Source organism: Phascolarctos cinereus, unplaced genomic scaffold (assembly GCF_003287225.1).
Source record: "Phascolarctos cinereus isolate Bilbo 61053 unplaced genomic scaffold, phaCin_HiC Scaffold_4;HRSCAF=312, whole genome shotgun sequence".
Taxonomy (NCBI): domain Eukaryota; kingdom Metazoa; phylum Chordata; class Mammalia; order Diprotodontia; family Phascolarctidae; genus Phascolarctos; species Phascolarctos cinereus.
Window position 1 is genome coordinate 616,903,724 of NW_027555847.1, and position 21,140 is coordinate 616,924,863.

General features: G+C 39.4%; 1 protein-coding gene across 2 annotated transcripts in view; it reads right to left on the bottom strand.

Moving 5' to 3' along the window:
* The window catches only part of SAMD12 (sterile alpha motif domain containing 12), a 514,242-nt gene extending 500,295 nt beyond the window's left edge, over window positions 1–13,947 (bottom strand). For both annotated transcript variants that reach the window (XM_020975533.2, XM_020975534.2), the window contains exon 1: window positions 13,815–13,947. In XM_020975533.2, the coding sequence (XP_020831192.1) occupies window positions 13,815–13,827 (13 nt within the window). In that variant the 5' untranslated portion in view covers window positions 13,828–13,947. The remainder of the gene's footprint in view (window positions 1–13,814) is intronic.
* Window positions 13,948–21,140: the final 7,193 nt, after the last annotated feature.

Genomic DNA, 21,140 nt, shown 5'->3' on the forward strand with positions numbered 1-21,140 from the left:
TATGGGGTGTTTTATAATACCCTATTGTAAAATTTGGGTAGATATTATATAATACCATACACATATTTTGTGCATTTCTAAGTTTCTAAATTTTTTCTGTGTCATCTGCTAGCCTTCATGAGGCTTCCACAAAACTCCCCAAGAATTACCATTTAATTTATTATGCCAACCCATCATATACTAAAACAGCGATGGGTAAAGTCATGATGTAGAAGGGATAACTATACAGCTAAAGCTCTGAGGAAGAATTTACTGGGTGTGAGGGGAAAGAGAAGCAGAGCCTGGAACTCAGTTTCAGGTTCCTTCATCTTCCCTTGTCAAGAGAAGGACCTCATAAACTTCAGAGGTCTGGAGGACTTCCTGTCTTTGACCTAGCAGTTTGCTAGGCTGATCAGGAGATGACCCTTTATCATCAGCTGCCTCTTCATCATGATTTTACACCTCAAATCTCCTCAATATCCTCCTATATTATCTCCAGTTTCAGAAAGTAGGTGGCCCTTCTTCCCAAGGTAACCCCTCTCCTTGTGCCCTCAATTCCATCCCTTACCCTTCTATGTCCTCCAAGATCTTGATTCCTTCTTCCTAATTTTTAATCTCTCTCCATATCCATTGGCTCTTTCCCTGCTGCCTTAAAATATTCCAAGACCTCCCTCATCCTTAAAAAGGCTTTACTTAATCCTGTTGTCCCTCAAGCTATAGTCCAATCTCCCTCTTCCATTTTACAGCCAAATTCGGGGGGGGGGGGGGGAGAGAATTACCTAAACTTAACTTAGCCCATTTTCTCCTCTTCCACTCATTTCTCAACCCTTTGAAATCTGGCATCCTTCCACACCATCAAATTAAAACCGCTCTCTAAAAATCATTGAAAATCTCTTTACTGCAAAATTTTACAATGACTTTTTCTCAAAAATCATTCTTGACCTCTCTGCAATATTCAGTACTATAAAACCAACTTCTCTTCTAAGCCACCTTCACTTCCATGGAGAAATCTCCACCTTGAAAGCCTGCTCTCCTGATTGGTGATTCCTCTACCCAAGGCATTATTTCAGGATAGGCCCCAGACTTTCTCACTTCACCCCCAACTCAACTCACCCTCCACAATACTTCCCCTCCTCCTCCTCACCTGCATACCCTTCCCTTCCTCCTTCAACTTTCCAGCTCCTATTTATTTGAAAGTGGAGATTGTATTGTTCTGCTTCTATAACACCTCACCTCTTGAACCCACCCCCTTCTATTTATAGAATAACTTCTCTAATTCCAGCCCTCATCATCTTTTACCCAGACTCCTCGATGAGCTACCTCCTTACCATCTGCCAAATTGATATCCCCAAAGCAAAGGTCAAACAACAGTATTATACGCTGCTCAAGAAGATTCAGCATCTGCCTTTCGCTTCTAGGATAGGATAAAAATACCTCTGACAAACCAATTAATAATAATTACATAATTAGTATTTATATAACTCTTTAAGGTTTGCAAAGCATTTATATATGTTAACTCATTTGATCCTCACAACAACCCTGTGAGCCAGGTGCTACTATCAACCCCATCTTACAGAAAAGGCTGAGAAGAGGTCACATGATTTGCTCAAGGTCCCACAGCCAGTTAGTGTCTGAGGCAAGATTCAAACTCAGGTCTTCTTGACTCTAAGTCCAACACTCCCGTCACTATGCCACTTAGCTGCTTCAATATGATTCCAAACAATCTTTACAGAATAATTACATATTATTCCCCCTCCTACAGAATGTGCTACCTAGCCTAACTGGCCTACCTATACAAGACATTCCATAAACACAGGCTGTCATCCTAGGATACCCTAGCTCCTTCAAGCTCACATGCTACAGTCTATAAGAGCCCTTCATGACTCTTCCATTTCTTAGTTCCTCCACATCACCACTGCTTCCAAAATTATTTTTATTTTGAATTTATCTACATGTTGTCACCTACTCCACCACCAGTGAATATATGCTTCTTGAGGACAGAGACTGTTTTTTTTTTTGTCTTTCTGTCCCAAGCTCCCAGCCCAGTGCTTGGCACAAAGTAGGGGCTTAATAAATTCTTGATGAATTTAATTGCTCCCATTTCTATCTTCCAAAGTCAAGCAGAACAAGATGGATTCCTCTTATGGCAGCCTTTCAAATTCCAATTATGTCTCACTCTCACGCCAAGTCTTCTCCCCTTTCCTTATGTTAAACATCTCCATGTCTTTCCATCAATGCTTGGGACTGCCACATTTTAGAAAAGACATTGACAAGTATCCAGCAAAATACGACAATGATGCTAAGGAAACTATACACTTTCCAGGTTGTCAATGTCCCTTCTAAAAAGTGTCAGACATAACGAGATACAATCTCTCAGATGTGGGTACAGTGACACCATTACCTCCTTTGCTCTGAACACTCCATACTTCTATTAAAGAAGCTCAATCCATCATTAATTAGCTCATTTGGCTGCCACATCATGCTGCCAACTCTTGCTGAGCTTGACTAACATTCTTTGAAGGGATCATGATCTCAGCGGTATGGGGACTTCCCATCCCCAACACAGATCACTACCTCTCTCCGGCTTAGTGAGCAGGTACTTCTTTGTGAATTGCCATAGTCAAAAGGAAAACCATTTTTCTGGCAACAAGCCCTCCTAACTTAGTTAGACTGGGTCTCTGACAGACACTATCTATCACCATGCATTACTCAGAGCCTTTCCCACCTTAGTAGGCCCTACAAAGCCTTGCAATGCCTTGGCAAAGCGAAAGTTGCTCACAATGTTGCCCAGGGTCTCACGATGACAGTAGGACTTTAGCAGGTGATTGACTCATAGGATCTGACGCATTTTGAGCTTTATCATCCAATATATCTGCTATCCCACCCACACCCATTTGTTATGCAAGTTTAAAAGAGAAGGGATCTCCAGTTTGGCTACTTTTTCCTAACTTTGAATTTATGTATCTGCATTCATGTTGTTTCCCTATAGGGATCTGTAAACTCCCTAAGGACAGGGCCTGTTTCTATTTTTCTTGGCATCCCTAGGGCCTCCCATACAGCATGGCCCATAGCAAGTGCTATTAAAGCTTTTGAGCTGTACTAAGACTTTTGGGACAGCTTGCACCTATTTTTTTGAATCCAAAAAATTAAAAAGGTTTACTAAAACAGATCTAAGGACATACAGCATTATAGCAGTGATGTCAATTAGCCTTGAAAACCTATGTCGAAATTTATGACATTAATCACAAAGGATGTGAGTTAAGATGATGTGTATCAATCACTATGACTGAGTTAAAAAAAAAAAGTGTGCTGCTGTCTTGGGGGTAGCAAGTTATTGTTCATATTCAGAGTCCAACGTCATACACTAAAAATGATGATCATAGTATCATAGATTTTAAAAAAACTAGACTGGGCTTTAGAAGCAATCTAAAACAATTCCTTAATTTTATATAGGAAAACACTGAAGTTAGGAAAAATTGTTATTCCACCATGGTGACATACTTAGTAAGTGACAGAAGGGAAATTCAAACACAAGGCTTATGATCCCAGCTCTAACACCCTATCCACTAAGGCCTTGCTGCCTCTCCAAGATAAAATACAAACTTCCAAAACTTTTAAAGCAAACAGTCTCTAAGGACATCTGAACAGAGCACTGCTCAAGTCAGATAAAAGAAACAGATGAGCTCTGTGATACTATCTTAGATTCACCTAGGAGTAGAAAAAGTCCAGATAGATTTCTTTCCCCTTACCACCAATGAGATATCAAATATACTAGAAACAAAGTTGCATTTTTATTCAAATTCTTCAGAAAAGGAGAGTCCCTTATCCACCTTTAGAATTATGCACTGATGTCTTACAGGAATAGGAGAGCTGGGAGATCTGTTTTCTACTACCCAAGTTAGCACTAAACCTAGTCCTTGCTCTTGACTTCATCCTAAGTCTCTTTCCAAATATACCATATACATAATACGTAATGACAAATGACATTTATGTAGCACTTGAAAGTTTGTAAAGCATCATATACACATGTGTGTATATATACATATATATGCATACATGTATATATGTATCAATAGCTCTATGTGCAATGTATATATGGTTAGTTGTCCTTCATTCTCAAAGAGGACCAAAATGACATCACCATGGTAGAGTCAAGTTGCGGTATATCTAATTGTGGCTGATCAGGCCAATATAATGACCTCGGAAAGCTCTACATTGCTGGGCACAAATAGTCCATGTGAACATTTGGGGTGGATTCTCTAAATTTATGCATCTCACGTTTCTTTTGAACTACTTCAATTCTGTTTTGCTCACAGAGCACAGTGCTCTTCTCTGATATGGGTACACCATGCAGGGCAGTCCTATGCCAGTGTCTTCCATGTCACTCAATCAATTCCAAAATTCTTCAGAGAGACCTTGAGAATGTCCTTGTATCACTTCTCCTGACCTCCGTGTGAGTGCTTGCCTTGTGTGAGTTCTCCACAAAATATATTACATATATAGTGTATGTATATATAGGTTCATGTGTGCAGGTATACTATATATATTATATATATACACACACACATAGATAGATATACTTATACACATACATATATATGTATATATAATCTCATTATTCCTTTAAGAATTCTGGGAGGTTTTACTGATATTGTTATTCCCACTTTACAGATATCAATAAGCATTTATTAAGCACCTACTGTGTACCAGACACAAGGACACAAAAACAAAAAACAAGAGAGTTCCTGCCCTTGAGGAGCTTACTTACTGAAATGTAATTTGGAACACAAATAAAAAGGCTGAGGCAGAAGTAGTAGGGCCATACAAGTAGTAAGCTTTAGAGACAAGAGTGGAAACTAGGTACCTCCTGACTTCAAGTATAGCAATCTTCCCACTATACCACTTATTCCTGGAAAAACCTCTTTAAAGACCTGTATCTCTGCCCGCCCCCTATGCTAGCACAGTTTTCACTCTCCTCCTTTATTTCATTTTTCTAATTCCTGAATTTATATTTTTCTATTCTTCCTTTTTAGAGCATAAACTCATTGAGAAAGACTAAGTATGCTCTATAAGAGGGCTTCCTAGCTCTGGTGGAGTGTTGAGCAATGTACCCTGTGTGTGTTGAGTGCACTTCTGTCAAATGGCTCATGATAAAGACATCTTCCACTGTTATAAAAGAATAGTAGAGCAATAGAAGGGGAGGAAAGGGATAGCACCTCCCCCTCCAGCTCACAACTGAAGCGTCCTCTCTTAGCCCTTCTCTAACAGCAGATCTTTAAAGAAAGAGAGGATCCCTTCAAACGGCTGCTCTGCCTGTACTGGCTTTCACTTGTTGAAATGAGCTGTACTGGAATCATCCTGCACCCACACTTCAGAAAAATGAGACTAAATATAGCCAGCTTTGCTTTCATCTACATGCTGCACAGGCTTAGGGAGGGTGTCACTACTGCATTACACACCAGAACATGGTGGGAAAGCCAGTGTGGAGAACAATTAAGCTTCAGCATTGGCACTTGTAGTTGTACAAAGGCATCATCCAGATGGCAAAAGGTGTGGCCTTGGGAACACGTTAGGCAGCACTCAACTGAAATGATGGGAGATATCAAAGGTGATTTTCAGAGCTCATCTCCAAGACAGACAGGAAGAATTTGGGGTTTTTTTGGATTTAATAATCTGTCTTACATATGTAGGAACAACCATAAGAAGGTCCAGGAGAAAACATGCCTTTTCCCCCTAAGTAGAAATGAATAGGTAACTTCACAAATAGCTAAAAATTTACATTCTCAGTTTATTTTTTTTTAAGTTATGGGAAAAACTAGGAATTTCCATAATATAATACAATAAAAAAGACTATTGCACATGAAACTGCAAATCTACTACGCAAAACTTGCTATTTCTTTTAAATATACAACAATGATCATGTAAATTTTTAGCTGCCACTCTGGGATGTCTCTCCTCCAAAATAAAGAAGTCAACCAAAATAAGACAGGTATATAGTTCTCTTCTGCTACATCCAATTCCCCAATGATAGACCTTTAATAAGAGAAAGCCCTTTTTCTCCAAATTTTGTGTTCTTATCAATCAATGGCTTCTTTTTGCATCAAGAAGCAAGAGCACTGTGCCAGTGATTTTAAGAATGGCCTGACTTACCAACATAGGTTTTAGAAATGGAAAGAACTCCAAAGACCTCTAATCCAACCCCCTCCTTTCTGTCACCCCTGAATTTCTCTAGAGCTCTTTACATTCAACTTCTAAAGGAGAGATCAACTGATTAATTTAACGATATTTATTATGCATCTATTAGGTACCTAAGTGCTGAAGAAGGCACAACCTCAAGCTTTAGTTAAAACTTAGCTTCAGTCATCTTTCATGGAGCTTACTTACAATTTAGCAGAGGACAAATTACAGACAGGTTACTAGAATACACAAATACTACGAAATAAGCACTTTAGGGAGGTATAAAAACAAAGTACTATGTTAGGTTGGGTGGGGGCAGAAATCAGGGAAGAAAGGCCTTTGAATTGGGCTTTGAAAAGATTAGTAGAAATTCCAAAGACTGGGAGTGAAGGAGAAGGATTTAAACACAATTACTAAATAAGTCCCCTCCCTCCAATTAATAAATGACCCTTTCACTGCACCCCAGAGAAGAGATAGGAACAGACATCTCCCCCAAATCCTTTGCTGAGGTTAGGGGAAGGGTGAACAAGTGCAGAACACTGTACAGAACTGCAGATTTTTTTTTCAATGTATTGATTAGCTATGCTGATTTTTTTCTCTTTTTTCTAATTCTTAAAAAAAAAAAGCCTGTATTATAAGGCATGACTCTCAGGGTCTCAGGGGGGACATGAGAGAAAGTTATAGGGGAAAGCTAGGCAATGTAAAAATAACAGATACCAATATCAATTTATTTTTAAAAGTTATTTTTAATAGCCCTTTCTCTGAGCTTGCACAAAAAGAGACCCTTTGTGAATACAAGCAAGTGTTACTACGGGCCAGGAATACGGGAGAAGGTGGCAGAAAATCTGTTATATATATACTTTCTAAACGGGATGTACATGACGTGCTGCTGTTCAAGATGCCCCATTATCTAACTCAATGGCAGCTTTTGCCTTGGGATAGGTGGACAGCACCTGTCCTCTAATTTTCCAAATCCAGCTACAGAGCCTAAGAACCAAACTTCCTTCACGCCACCTCACATTCCATGACTGAATCTTCATACTAATCTCCTCATGACATCATCTTTATCCTTAATAGGCAAAACTATAGGGAAGTGGCTTTCAAAAGTGTGATCCTGGGAGTCCCCAAGACCTTTTCAGGGAGGCCATGGGGTGAATTATTTTCATAATAATATCAAGATGTTTCAAATTCTAATACAGTAAATATCTACAGATATAATCCACAAAAGCTCTTTAAAGGGTCTTCAGTAATTTTTAAGAAAGTTAACAGGGTCCTAGGACCAAAAAAATTGACAACCACTGTTCTAAGGTACAGAAAGAGTATGGAATTGAGAGTTTCCCCTCTTCCTTGAAAATCATATATATGGGTATCTGTACTGGATAGTAGAGATACAAAGATGATAACCAGAGTCCCTGACCTTAAAAGGACACTTACAATCTACTGGATGCAGGCAAACACAGCCAACATGTTACCTGTCATTTTGTTTCCCAATTTGGGGTGACCAGAGCCATTATAAGTCAAAAACAGTTTTGATATGTCCTAGGATTTGCAGTCTTCATCTACTGTCAGGCCTTTTCTACAGTATCTCTTACCACCAGTCTACACAGTCCATCCTTCTCCTTGGCCCAAACAGTTCTACAATCATTCCTCTCACTAATCCTGACTCTCCATTCAAAGCTCCTTAGAACTTTGTTCTCTTTTTCCTTTTTTTATTGGGATATTTAATATCTAAAAATCTTACTTCATCAGATTACTGTTATTTTAAGACTCTATAATACACTAAATATTCATTATATCATTGGTTGTCTTCTTCGTTGCAAACCACTCAAAAGCAAGTTTAGCCTAACCATTCAATAAAGAAAAACCAAATGGATGAAAGATTTCTATTGTCTAGATCTATGACATGAAGTTTAACAGACAAACTCTTTAGGTTGTCCATCTCTATCTCTATCTCTGTATCAGTTGATCTGCACAAATGGATACTGAGTTGGGCCCAAATTAAATAGGGCAGTGAATTGGATTACATTCAGGAAACCACAAAATTTCCTGAACAATTTCCAAATTCTCCCATAAACAAAGGCATATATGACTATGTCATGGAATACTGAAATGTCCAAGGAATTAAAAACAAGTCTCACACAGAGGGCAATTGAGAAGAGCATAGTAGGTATGAACAGGCTGCAACATAATAAATCAGGAACTTCAAGGAAGATCAGGAGTAAATGGAGGATTGAACAAAAAAGAGCACTAGCTGTGTGACCCTGGGCAAGTCACTTAACCCCAATTGCCTAAAAAATAAATTAATTAATTTTTTAAAAAAAGAAAAAAGAAGAGCAAGGAATAACAGATACTCAGCTCAAGTGCTACAGTGGGATGCTTGCTGTGTAAAAGAAGTCTCACAGTACATATGGTAGATCCTTTGGCATGAACTTGTGGGAAGACATGGGACAAGAATAGCACAGAATCAGCAAAGACACATGGATTACTATCTGCATCATTGCAGGGGACATCCAAATCAATGTAATTACAAATCCATTTGAAAATTTAATTTTTTTTTACTTTTTTATATCATACTTACTTGTGTATATGTTATATTTCTTTCCTCCCCCCTCTCTCCCTTAAGGGAAGCTACTTGAGAGTAAGAGATGTGTCCTTTGTGTCTCTGTATTGCCAATGCCTTGCACATAATAAGTGTTTTATCAATACCTGGTGAATTGAACGGTCTGATCCCTCAACTAGGCTATAATGGGGGGGTAGTCTTACTCATATTTAAATCTTTTGTGATGCTCAGCATAGTTTTTATAGGCTCTTCATAAATATTTGTAGATTTTGTGGTTCTTATCTGCTATAACTTACTCTTATTTTTTGTCCCAATTCTGTGGCTAGTTGGTTTGTAAGCTGCAAAAGTCTTATGTTAATGTAGCACTGGGTTCAATACTTATTTATGTTAAAGTTATAAGTTATAATTATTCCCATTTACAGATGAAGAAGCTGTGTCTCAGAGAGGATGAATGACTTGTACAGAATCTAACAGCTAGGAAGCATCTAAGGCAGGATTTGAACCCACATACTTTCTGATTTTGCCCTGAGCTCTATCCACTATACTGCAATGACTTTCTGTAATATCCCCAATAAGCGGTCACCTAACTTTTGCTTAAAGCTTTCTATGAGTCTTCCCAAGCAGCCCTCTCCACTTTAAGATAATTTTAATTGTTAAGAATTTCCAGCTGACATCAAATTTTAATCTGCCTCTCTGAACCTCTGTTCCTAATTCTACTCTCTAGGGCCAGACAGAACAAATCTAGCCTGACAACCCCTCAAATACTTGAAGACTGAGTCTTTTCTTCTCCAATCTAAACATTCCCAATGACTTCAACTGATCCTCAAATGGCACAGTGTCAAGTCCCTTCACCAATCTGGTTATGTTCCTCTGGGATACTCCAATTTGTCACCATCCTACTATAATACGGAGCAATTGTGGAAGCCCCAAAAGACTATATTATCAAATTTTATCAAATTTACTTAAAATGAATGATACCTACACAGTAAAACCTCAATAATTCATATGAATTAGGAGAGGAAAGTTGGTCAGAATTAGTAAATAAATAAATAATGATGGAAGGGAGAGGGGGAGAAACAGAGGGGAAGAAAGAGAGAGGGGGAGAGAGAGAGGGAGAGGGAGAGAGAGAGAGAGAGAGAGAGAGAGAGAGAGAGAGAGAGAGAGAGAGAGGGAGAGGAGAGAGAGAGAGAGAGAGAATATGAAGCAATGAAGCTTTGTCACTTGGAAGTATATGTGCTAACTAGAATAGACTAACAAAATTTTCCCACAAGAAAGACCTAGAGATACACTTTATTGAATATAGGGAAGAAATCTGTAATAATCATATCAATCACTTCTTATACAGAGAAACATGAGATGACTTATATGAACTGATCCAAAGCAAAAAGCACCATGATTAAAATAAAAGTACCCACTATTACTATGATATACATTGAAAGAACAATAGCAATAACAAAAAACTGAAGACTATATAATTATAATGATCAAGCTTGGTCACAAAAAAAAAGAAAAGTTGCACCTTTCTTTCATATTTCTCTTTTTTCCCCAATGTGGAAACTGAGGCAGATCTATATAACTCATCTGTTACTTGAGAGTCTTAGAAAACTGCCTGCCACACTATGGGGTTAAAGGATTTACCCAGGGTAACACAGCAAATGTGGCAGAGGCAGAACCCAGATCTTCCAGACACTGTCAATCCTCTGCTGTCTCTTCTAGAAAACCAGAACAAAATGTTAAAAAGAGAAATAATTACTCTAAAGGGGAACAACTGGTTTAACTCTTTCCTTTCTTTGCTTCAACTCTCTCAAATGCCAAGTGAGTGAAATTGAGAACTGCAGAAACCCCAAAAAACAATTTGGGTGACCAATAACACACATGACACTAACTGAAATTCTTACTGGCTCCTTTTAAAAAGCCCTCCTACTTCCTTTGAAGTGTGCTTTGCTCCAACCTCTTGTTTGGGTAAAATCTTGCTTCAAAAGGAGAAGAAAACTGTAAGAAGGGAATGACCAATTCTATATACATATTATGTAATATATTAATATGTACACTATAAATGTATATGTTCATATACACACAGAGACATATGCGCATACACACACACACACACATATATATATACATATATGCATATATATATATATATATATATATATATATATATATATATATATATATATATACACATATATATACACACACACAGACACAAACAAACTGGCTTCAATATGTAAGGATCTCTGTTCACAATGTGGATATTCCCTTTACAAACCCAGAAACCCCTTTTGTAACTTAGCTGACAGTCTCTCAGTAACTATGGCTCCATATTTCTTCACCCTTTGGCCAATCTGACAATAAGACCCTCCAAACTGACACATACTGGTGTTACTAGGCCTATACTAGCTTTTCCAACTTGGTAGAATGGTATAGACAGTCTTTGAGTATCCAACATGACTACACAAGCCAAGAGAGGATTTCAGTGGGGGAAAGGGCACCAACATTGGAATCAGATGGTCTCAGTTCAAATCCCACTGATGACCTGTGTGACCTTGAACAAATCACTTAACCTCCTTCAGCTCAAGTTCTCTGTCTGCAAAATGAGCAGGTGAAGCTAGAACCAGATTAAAATGCAACGAGAAATGTTTAACACAATACATAAAAATTCAACATAAGATTAATTTGTGGTTTTTCTAAGTCAAAATGTCCCTGCAGGGATCTGTTTCTATTTAAATTTGACAGCATTGGACTACATGGCTTCTTAGGTTCCTTCTGCCCTTACATCTACATTCCTATCCTCTCTCCTTCTCATATAGAGCAAACAGTAGAGAGCCCATGTCTCAAAACCAAAAAGTTCTGGGTTCCAGTTCTACTTTTGACACATACTGACCATGTGATCCTAAGTAAGTCACTTAATTTATCAATGTTCTAGGTAACTCTAAGAATAGAGTTACCTAGTCAACCTTCACTGATAGAGGGAGTTTCCTCATCCAAGAATTCCCTCTAACAGAGAAATCCTAAACCCAATAAATCCAATCCTCAGCCTATTCCAGCAACTAACACCAATTGAAACTGAGAGAACTACACCTCATTTGAACGGCTTTGCATCCCATACTGGTCCAATCTTCAGGAGAACAAGCCCTTATGAAGTCAACTAGGCTGGGTCCTCATTTGAAATGTTCCCAGCATGCAGAGTTTCTCCAGCTGTCCCCTATGCCTGGAATGCTCTCCCTCCTCCACTCTGCCTACTGACCTCCCTGATTTCCTTTACAGCCCTACCTTGTTTTCCTGAAACGCTTTTCCATTCCTTCTTAGTTCAAGTGTGTTCCCTCTGTTTATTATTTCCCATTTATCCGGCATATAGCTTGCTTTGTATGTATTTGTTTTCATATAGTCTCACCTATTAGATTGTAAGCTCCTTGAGGGCAAGGACTGTCTTTTGTTTCTTTGTATGCCTAGTGCTTAGCAAAGTGCCTAACACGTGGTAGGCACTTAATAAATGTTAATTAATTGAATGACTTGAGATATAGATACACACGTGTATGTGAAAATGTACATTAATGTAGTAGCTGGTGACAATGGATAGATATTAAATGGCAAATAAACGTTTCCTGCTCAAAAGGCTGACAAGCAGGAGGTAAGCACCTGGCTACTGAGCATAAGAACTATTAGGAGGACAAGGTTGATGTTTAAATTGGAGAGCCATTCTTCTTCTTTTCTACTCCAAAAGAAAGAGGCCCTCAGAGACTGATTCTTGTCTCTTGCCCACAAGGAATAGACTCATTTCCCGATGGCACTGAGCCCAGTTCTGCTGCTGGGGTGTTTCCTTCTCTCTTGCCCTTGATGCCTGGGAAAGGCTTTGGATCAATGCCGCCCTTCTATACCATAAGTAATTCTCTATAAATGAGAATGTGAATGCTACCTTTAGTCATTGCGGTTCAATCATTTCCTGACTGGCTTGACTCATCATACAATTTGACATCATAAATATTAGTGGTTTTCATGATTAACCCCTAATTTTTATAAAACAAGTATCTGTTATGGGAATTTTACAGCCAAAGCACTGATTTGGAGTCAAAAGACCTGAGAGTGCTAAGACCTAAGTTCGAAAACTGACTGCCACTTACTAGTTTTGAGACCTTGGCCAAGTCACATTCCAAGGCCTTAGTTTTCTCATCCGTACTGGATACCCTCTAAGGGTACTCTAAATCCATGCTCCTATGACCCCAGGGCTTGGACCCCTACTTGAACCCCAGGATGTTCCCATCCCCAACCACGCCTCCAAACAGGAAGCTCAGTAGATGTTGTAATTTACAGATATAATTGCCAAACAAAACTCGGAAACCGGGTACGGGAGATCCAAATGCCAAAAGGAAAAAGAGATAGAATCACAACCATTCCCACCCCGCCACCACTCTGAAGGGATTCGGGTAGTTTCCCCCTACCCCCACACCCCGCACGGATTTCGTGCCCACAAACTTTCCCAAGCGGCGAGTGCGGCTGCGGGAGCAAGGAGACAGGTGTAGTGACACCTCTCCAGCCCCGGCACAGGCGCCGCAGCTGCTCCTGCGCGCCCAGCTTGGAGCCCAGCGTCGGAGGGAGGGGTTTCCAGCCCAATCGCAGTCCGAGATCCCGAGCTCTGGGGGGATGACGCACCTGGCAAGGGTCCCCCTCCCCACGTGGGGGCACGAAAAGAGCTCATCACCCACCCAGCCCGGGGAGGCTGCAGAGGGCCGAGGAGATCAGTGTGGGGGCTGGCACTTCGGACCGGGTAGCTAAGGCGTCCCTCCGATTCCCGGTGTAACAATTTGCATAATGGGATTTTTATCCTCTCCCCACCTCCAGACCTCAATTCCTTTGCACACCATCGCCCCTCTGGGCCACCTCTCCCTGGTCATAACCCAGTGTTTTCTCCTGGGTGGCTCAGGTGAGGGGCAGGAGGCGGCAGAACTACATTCCCTCCCCCTCACCTTCCTTCCCATCTCATCCCTCTCCCTTCCCCCTACGATCCCCTCAATCCTCATCAGTGGGTGCACTGGGGTGCGCGTGTCGATGCAGCTGCTGCTGCTGCTGCAGGAAATAGGACTTAGATGTCTCTTACCTTCCACAGCCATTCTCTCAGTGTGTGCCTAACGTATGCATAATTCGCCTGGCCTGGGTACTTCTTCTGCCCAGGACTCCCCACCCCCCCACTTCACTTGCTCTCGCTTATAAATTCTGCGCTCATCTGCAACCAAGATCAACCTGCAGCCCTCACGCAAACTGGAGGAGCCGACTCCCTGCATTAGCCGGGCAGTCTGGGAAATGTAGTCTCCCTTCCCCCCTCTCTCAGCCCCCAGCAAATGCCCCCAGAATCCACCCTCTGAGCGCGCGTTCGCAGTACCCCTTCCCCCCTCTCCAGCGTTAGCTCGGGGTACGGACCGGCCTAGGCAATGGAGCTCATCCCCAGGAGCTGGAAAGGAGGACCAGGAGCTCTGGGCTATGATCAGAACTACAGTTCCCGAGATGCAAAGCTTCATGGTTTAGCGAGCGATTTGGAGTGGGGATTAGTGATTGAGAACTTCCCCGTCAAATTAGAAGGGGACAGGTACGAGGGCAAGGGTCTGGTGCTAGAGGCGGGGGGCTACTGGCTTTTATGATGGCTATGTGTCGTTCCACAGTTTACTCGTTCGGCGTTGGTAGCCTACACTCTCGACCTAACTTTCCTCCACCTCCCCGGGGCTAACTCAGAGACCCTTGGATTCATAGAGAAGAGCATCTTTTTTGATGCCTGGCCTCCATTGTCAGTTGCAAAATGGTTGCACCAAGAGGGGCCAAAAGAAAGCAATGGTTAGTCACCCTTTTATTGTGCACTTCAAGGACTTTTGAGGCCTGGAAGGAAAGCCAGCCAAGAGCCCTCCTGCCAGGGAGGTTGGGAAGGTGAGAAATTCCTGAAGAATTTCAACAAAAATATATCTGGCAAGCCAAGTAGTTGGAGGGATATTTAACACATTCTATGGTGGCAGTCAAACTGGCCTTACTGTTCCCCTCAGAAGAGCCTTTGCGTAGGCTGTTCCCAATGTTTGGAGGGCAGGCCTTCCCTTTTCACTTATCAAAATCCATAGGCTTTTTAAAACTCTACTCAAACACTACCTTCTTCATTAGGCCTTTCTAGATTCCACTCTCCCCCAAATGCTATTGCTGCCCACCCCCAAACTGCTAAATATTTACGTTGTGTGTATACCTACACATATATAATTATTACACATATACATATATGTACATATATATACATATGCATGTATATAGTGTGATAATATATATAGGTGTAAGTCTACACATATGTATTACAGTTTAGATGTATGATGTCCCAAAAGTCTTAGTGAAGTTGAAAGTTTTTGATAGATATGGATACATGTGTGCACATAGTATGTATGAATATGTACAATATTCATACATACACATATATGTATGTCGTCCCTTCCCATCATAGAATGTAAGCTTCTTGAAGACAAGAACTATTTTGTTCTGTTTTGTATTCCCAGTTCCTAGCATAGTGCCTGGCACATAGAAAATGTTTAACAAAGAATAAATGGGTTAATTATATTTTTTTGCCAATTGCAATGATGAGAGTGACTCCTCACAAAGAAAAATCACTCTGGGGGAGGGGGAAAGTAATAATTTGGGTTGTACTTTAGAATAATGAGCAAAATACAATGGGATTTAAAAATTGTGGTTGTAAAGAACCATAGAGTTTATCTAGGACATCTCCAGCTAGCTTTACAGATAAGGAAATGGAGGCCTGTGGGAGTGAAATGATTTACCCAAGTCATACAGGCAATAGATAGCAAAGGTGAGATTGGAACCCAGGTCCTCTGACTACAGGCTGATGTAATCATGTAAAATAGTCCAAATGACTAAATCTCAAAGGTTCATTTCTGATCCTCTAATACTTTATTAATTGTACTAATAAGAATAATGACTTTGTACCTTCTTTTGTTGTATAGAGGTGGTAAACATGTTAGCCAATATGGGCAAGGGATGGTAGAAGAGAATAAATCTGAGTCCTTTTAAAATGTATTTTTTAACTATTAAGTCACCATGACAACACTCAACCTCTTTATTCTGTATTCCTTGATTAGAGGGAGTACTGGGTAGCAGAAGAGACTTCAGCATCCAAAACCAGATCAATCCACAGTGTTTATTATAAAAGTGGAAAGAGGAGGGTTCTAGGGTCTGTTTTCTGTTGCCATCATCCAAATTACTGAGCAGCTAATAAAGACTCTTAGTCCTAGGAGAGTCAATACAGATCTCTCTTCTTACCTGTCCTGCTCTGTAGGGGGAGTTTGGACTGTTTTCCTAGGATCATTGTAGATGTTGTGGCCCCAGACTATCTTCTTTCCTGTTCTTGGCTTAGCCCCACCTGATGCTTTTCAGTCCTGGTCCCTTGAAATATAAAAGGACAGGCCTGGCAGTAGGGAGGCAGCCCATTTTGTTTTACTATGTTTGAAGTGCCTTCTGAGTGCTATGGAAAAGAAAGCACTGGTGAAATCAATAATTCCATAAAACTCACCTGAGGCCTGAACTATCTGGTTCATTGAACTATACTGGAAAGATCAGGAAAAGCTACAAAAATTGGTGGAACTACTTTATTCCACTCACTGTAGACTTTTATTAATCTCCAGGTATCATCCACATTCTTCCCTGGCCACAAGGTATTATTAAAGATGAGTATTCCAACCTCACTCCATTAAGCAAGTATTCTAACTTCCTTTGTCACCATTAGTAGAGAGGAAATATCTTTCACCCCTGCCCTCCCAGATATGATTGTTAAAATTATCTTAATTTAATTTTATTTGTTATTAATTTATTTTGATTTATCAACAATCACTTCTATATACTTTTGAGTTTAAAATTTTTCTCCCCCTTCCTCCCCACCACCCTCCCAAAACTGGTGCACAATCTGATATGGGCTATACATAAACATTCCTATTAAACATATTTTCACATTAGTGATGTTGCAAGTAAGAATTAGAACCAATAGGAGAAACCACCAGAAAGAAGAAAAAACTCAACAGAAGAGAAAAAAAATAGTGAATATGCTTCGATCTGCGTCCAAATTCCGTAGTTCTTTGAATGTGGATAGCATTTTCCATCACGAGGCCTTTGGATATGTCTTAGATCCTTGTATTGCTGGGAAGGGTTAAGTTTATCAACATTAGTCATCGCACAACGTGGCTGTTATTATGTACAACGTTCTATTGGCTCTGCTCACTTCACTCAACATTAGATCATACAAGTCTTTCCAGGTTTTTCTGAAGTCAGCCTGTTCATCATTTCTTATAGCACAATAGTATTCCATTACATTCATATACCACAACTTGCTCAGACATTCCCCAATTGATGGGCATCATCTCAATTTCCAATTCTTTGCCACCACAAAAAGAGCTGCTATAAATATTTTTGTACATGTGGGTCCTTTTCCAATTTGTATGATCTCTTTCAGATATAGCCCTAGAAGTGTTATTGCTGGGTCAAAGAATATGCACATTTTTATAGCCCTTTGGGCATAGTTCCAAATTGCTCTCCAAAATGGTTGGATCATTTCACTACTCCACCCACAATGCATTAGTGTTCCATTTTTCCCACATCTTCTCCAACATTTATCATTTTCCTGTTTTGTCATGTCGGTCAATCTGATAGGTGTGATGTGGTACCTTAGAGTTGTTTTGATTTGCATTTCTCTAATCAATCGTGATTTAGAGCATTTTTTCATATGACTATAGATGGCTTTAATTTCTTCATCTGAGAATTGCCTGTTCATATCCTTTGACCATTTATCAATTGGGGAATGACTTGTATTCTTATAGATTTGACTTAATTCTCTGTATATTTTAGAAATGAGGCCCTTATTAGAGAGACTGGTTGTAAAAATTCTTTGCCAATTTTCTACCTTCCTTCTAATCTTAGCTGCATTGGCTTTGTTTGTGCAAAAACTTTTCAATTTAATGTAATCAAACTTGTCCATTTTGCTTTTTGCAATGTTCTCTATCTCCTGTTTGGTCATGAATTCTTCTGTTCTCCATAGATCTGATAGGTAAACTATTCCTTGCTCTCCCAGTTTGCTTATAGTATCAGCCTTTATATCTAAATCATGAACCCATTTTGACTTTATTTTGGTATATGGTGTGAGATTTTGGCTATGCCTAGTTTCTGCCATACTGTTTTCCAGTTTTCCCAGCAGTTTTTTTTTTCAAAGAGTGGGTTCTTATCCCAGAAGCTGGGGTCTTTGGGTTTATCAAATAATAGATTACTGTAGTCATTGACTACTGTGTCTTGCATATTTAACCTATTCCACTGATCCACCACTCTATTTCTTAGCCAGTACCAAGCAGTTTTGATGATTGCCACTTTATAATACGATTTAAGATCTGGAATGGCTAGGCCGCCTTCCCCTGCATTTCTTTTCATTAGTTCCTTTGATATTCTGGACCTTTTGTTCTTCCAAATGAATCTTATTATTTTTTCTAACTCTATAAAATAATTTTTGGTAGTTTCATTGGTATGGCACTGAATAAGTAAATTAGCTTAGGTAGAATTGTCATTTTTATTATATTAGCTCGGCCTACCCATGAGCAACTGATGTTTTTCCAATTATTTAGATCTGACTTTATTTGTGTGAAAAGTGTTTTGTAATTGTGTTCATATAGTTCCTGGGTTTGTTTCGGGAGGTAGACTCCTAAATATTTTATAATGTCTACAGTAAGTTTAAATGGGATTTCTCTTTCTATCTCTTCTTGTTGAGCTTTGTTGGTAATATATAGAAATGCCAATGATTTATGTGGGTTTATTTTATAGCTTGCAACTTTGCTAAAGTTGTTTATTATTTCAAGTAGTTTTTTACTTGATTCTTTAGGATTCTCTAAGTATATCATCATGTCATCTGCAAAGTGATAGCTTTGTTTCTTCTTTGCCTATTCTAATACCTTCAATTTCTTTTTCTTCTCTTACCACTAAAGCTAACATTTCCAGTATGATATTGAACAGCAGTGGTGATAATGGACATCCTTGTTTCACCCCCAATCTTATTGGAAATGTTTCTAGCTTGTCCCCATTACATTTCATTTTATTATTTGCAGTTTTAGCATATCCAATTAACATCTGAATCCAACATTTGTGGAAAACCAAAATCCCATGCAATGAAGGTGTACAATTATGATGGGGAGACTTAGTCCTAGGTGTTAAGATCTTTCATCCCAGATAAATACTTGAAGGAAGGATGTCTTTTCCTATAGATCATAGACTCTAACTATAGGGAGTGATATCTCTGATGAGTTACATTGAAGAGAAACTGACACTGTTAACAATGTCATAACCACTGTCCTTTTCCATAAGGATGTAGGTTGAGTCATTCCATTTCTTACCCCAGCTGTTCTTAACAGCCCTATAGTTCTGTTCATCCTTGTTTTTTCCTTCAAATCTGTACCCTACTATCAATGTTTCAAGGACCAAAAGCTGGCCTCCACAATTTAGTTCATGATAAAATCCTAACTGATAGCATCAGAAAGATGGACTTCTGGGCACAAATTGCCATAGATGCTTGTCCCATAGATGTCACATCGTGCATGAGATACTGTTCATCCTAAGAAGATATGTCTGTAAATCCACTAACCTTAGTAGCTTCACATTCAGGTCTATAGAGTACTAGAGTCCTGACCACATAAAGATACCAAATCCCAAGAACTCAAAGTATCCTACATCCCTAGCCATTTGCAAAAATCTACCAGGTTCTGTTCATTTAGAGCCATGAGACTGACTTTTTTTCTGCATTAGCTGGCCTTCCAGAGACTCAATTTTGCTGAATATCCAGCAGAATTTATAGTGACCCTGGTTTTTAACAGAGTTCACATAGACATACTTCCTCTAAGTTGTGGGTTGAGGGAATCAAAAAATGTTGATGTCTGGATTATAGAATGATAGTTTAATATGAACTATATGGGATGGTTCAGGAGCTCCCAAGAAGGGTTCTATCCACAATAATATAAGCATAGAGGCTACTGTAAAGTATTTAGACAAATACAGCCTCTCAGGAACTTATAATATCCATGACCACAGTATACTGCCCTTGGTTAGCTGCTATAGCTAAAACCAAAAGCAGGAAGTGGAGGGAGATGTCTTCTACCTACCTCAACCTGAGCAAGGATAATTCTTCCCTTGGTCGTTTATACCTCAGAACCTCCAACAACAACTAGAAACTTCCCCTATGAAGTTCCTTGGTAAAATTGTAATCTAGCAGCCAGTATATAGCAGCTCCTCTTATGTTTGGTACCCCACTGTCTGTCCATGTCACAGTAACTTGGGTATAAGACATCCAGTCCCCCAAGGATCCTAAAGCTAAAAACGGTCAGAACTTTGGGAAAACATTGATTCTTCATATTCTGAAAGTCCAACAGTCCGACAGACCAGGCCAAATTTAGGCTTAGCTTTCAATATGCACTATATGAAAAGTCACAAAGGGGTAAGAACTAAGTGACTGAGTGAAAAGTAAATGAAAAAGAAAAGGCTATAAGATTATCTGTGTAGCAAACTTAAGATGTAAGGCAATATGAAAAGAAACAGTAGATGTCTATAATTAAAATCTAGAAGCCTGATTTTTGAGCACCGGTCGTGATCTTTACTCATTACATAATCCTGAACCAATCCTCTAATCTCTCTGAGCCTCAGTTTCCTATTTTGTAAATACCATAGTAAAAATTAATTCAGAAAACCTTTTTTAATTACCAACTATGTATAGAGCCCTTTTAGGGAGAGACTAAGTTAGATGACATACTAGCTTTTCCAGAGAGTTTTTGTAAAGAATGCCTGTTGTAGACTATAAAGGATCATATGTACATAAGCTGTTATTATTTTAGCTCTTTCAAAAATCTCATTTTCAGTACAAGCTTGATTACTGAATAAAGCTTAAAGCCAGATATTTAAAACTCTCCAAAATTAGCCTCCAACTTCCCTTTCCAACCTTATCTCATGTTATATTCTTTTTTTTATAGTCTCTAGTTTAAACTGGACCAAAGTCAAATTCACCTCAATGCCTTTCCTCCTATACAATAATCTAAGTCCCCCCACCCCATTCCTTTACCCCTTTCCAAGGAAACACTGTCCTTACCTGTTGGAGTCCTTCTAGACCTTCAGCTGACACTTCCTCCATGAAATACTCTCATGTAGAAGTCATCTCTGTGCTCCCCTCAGGAATTCACTTTATTTTACCTTACTCGTTCACTTTACCTTTTCTAATATGTACATGCTTAATAACTGTGTTCAAGTCATTCCCACTATATTGAAAACTACTGGAGAACAAGAGCAAAGCCTAAAAACGCAGTTAATATTTATTAATCATATACTTTATTCACTAAACTGTCCTGGGCATTGGGGAAGAAAAAAAAGTTTAGAT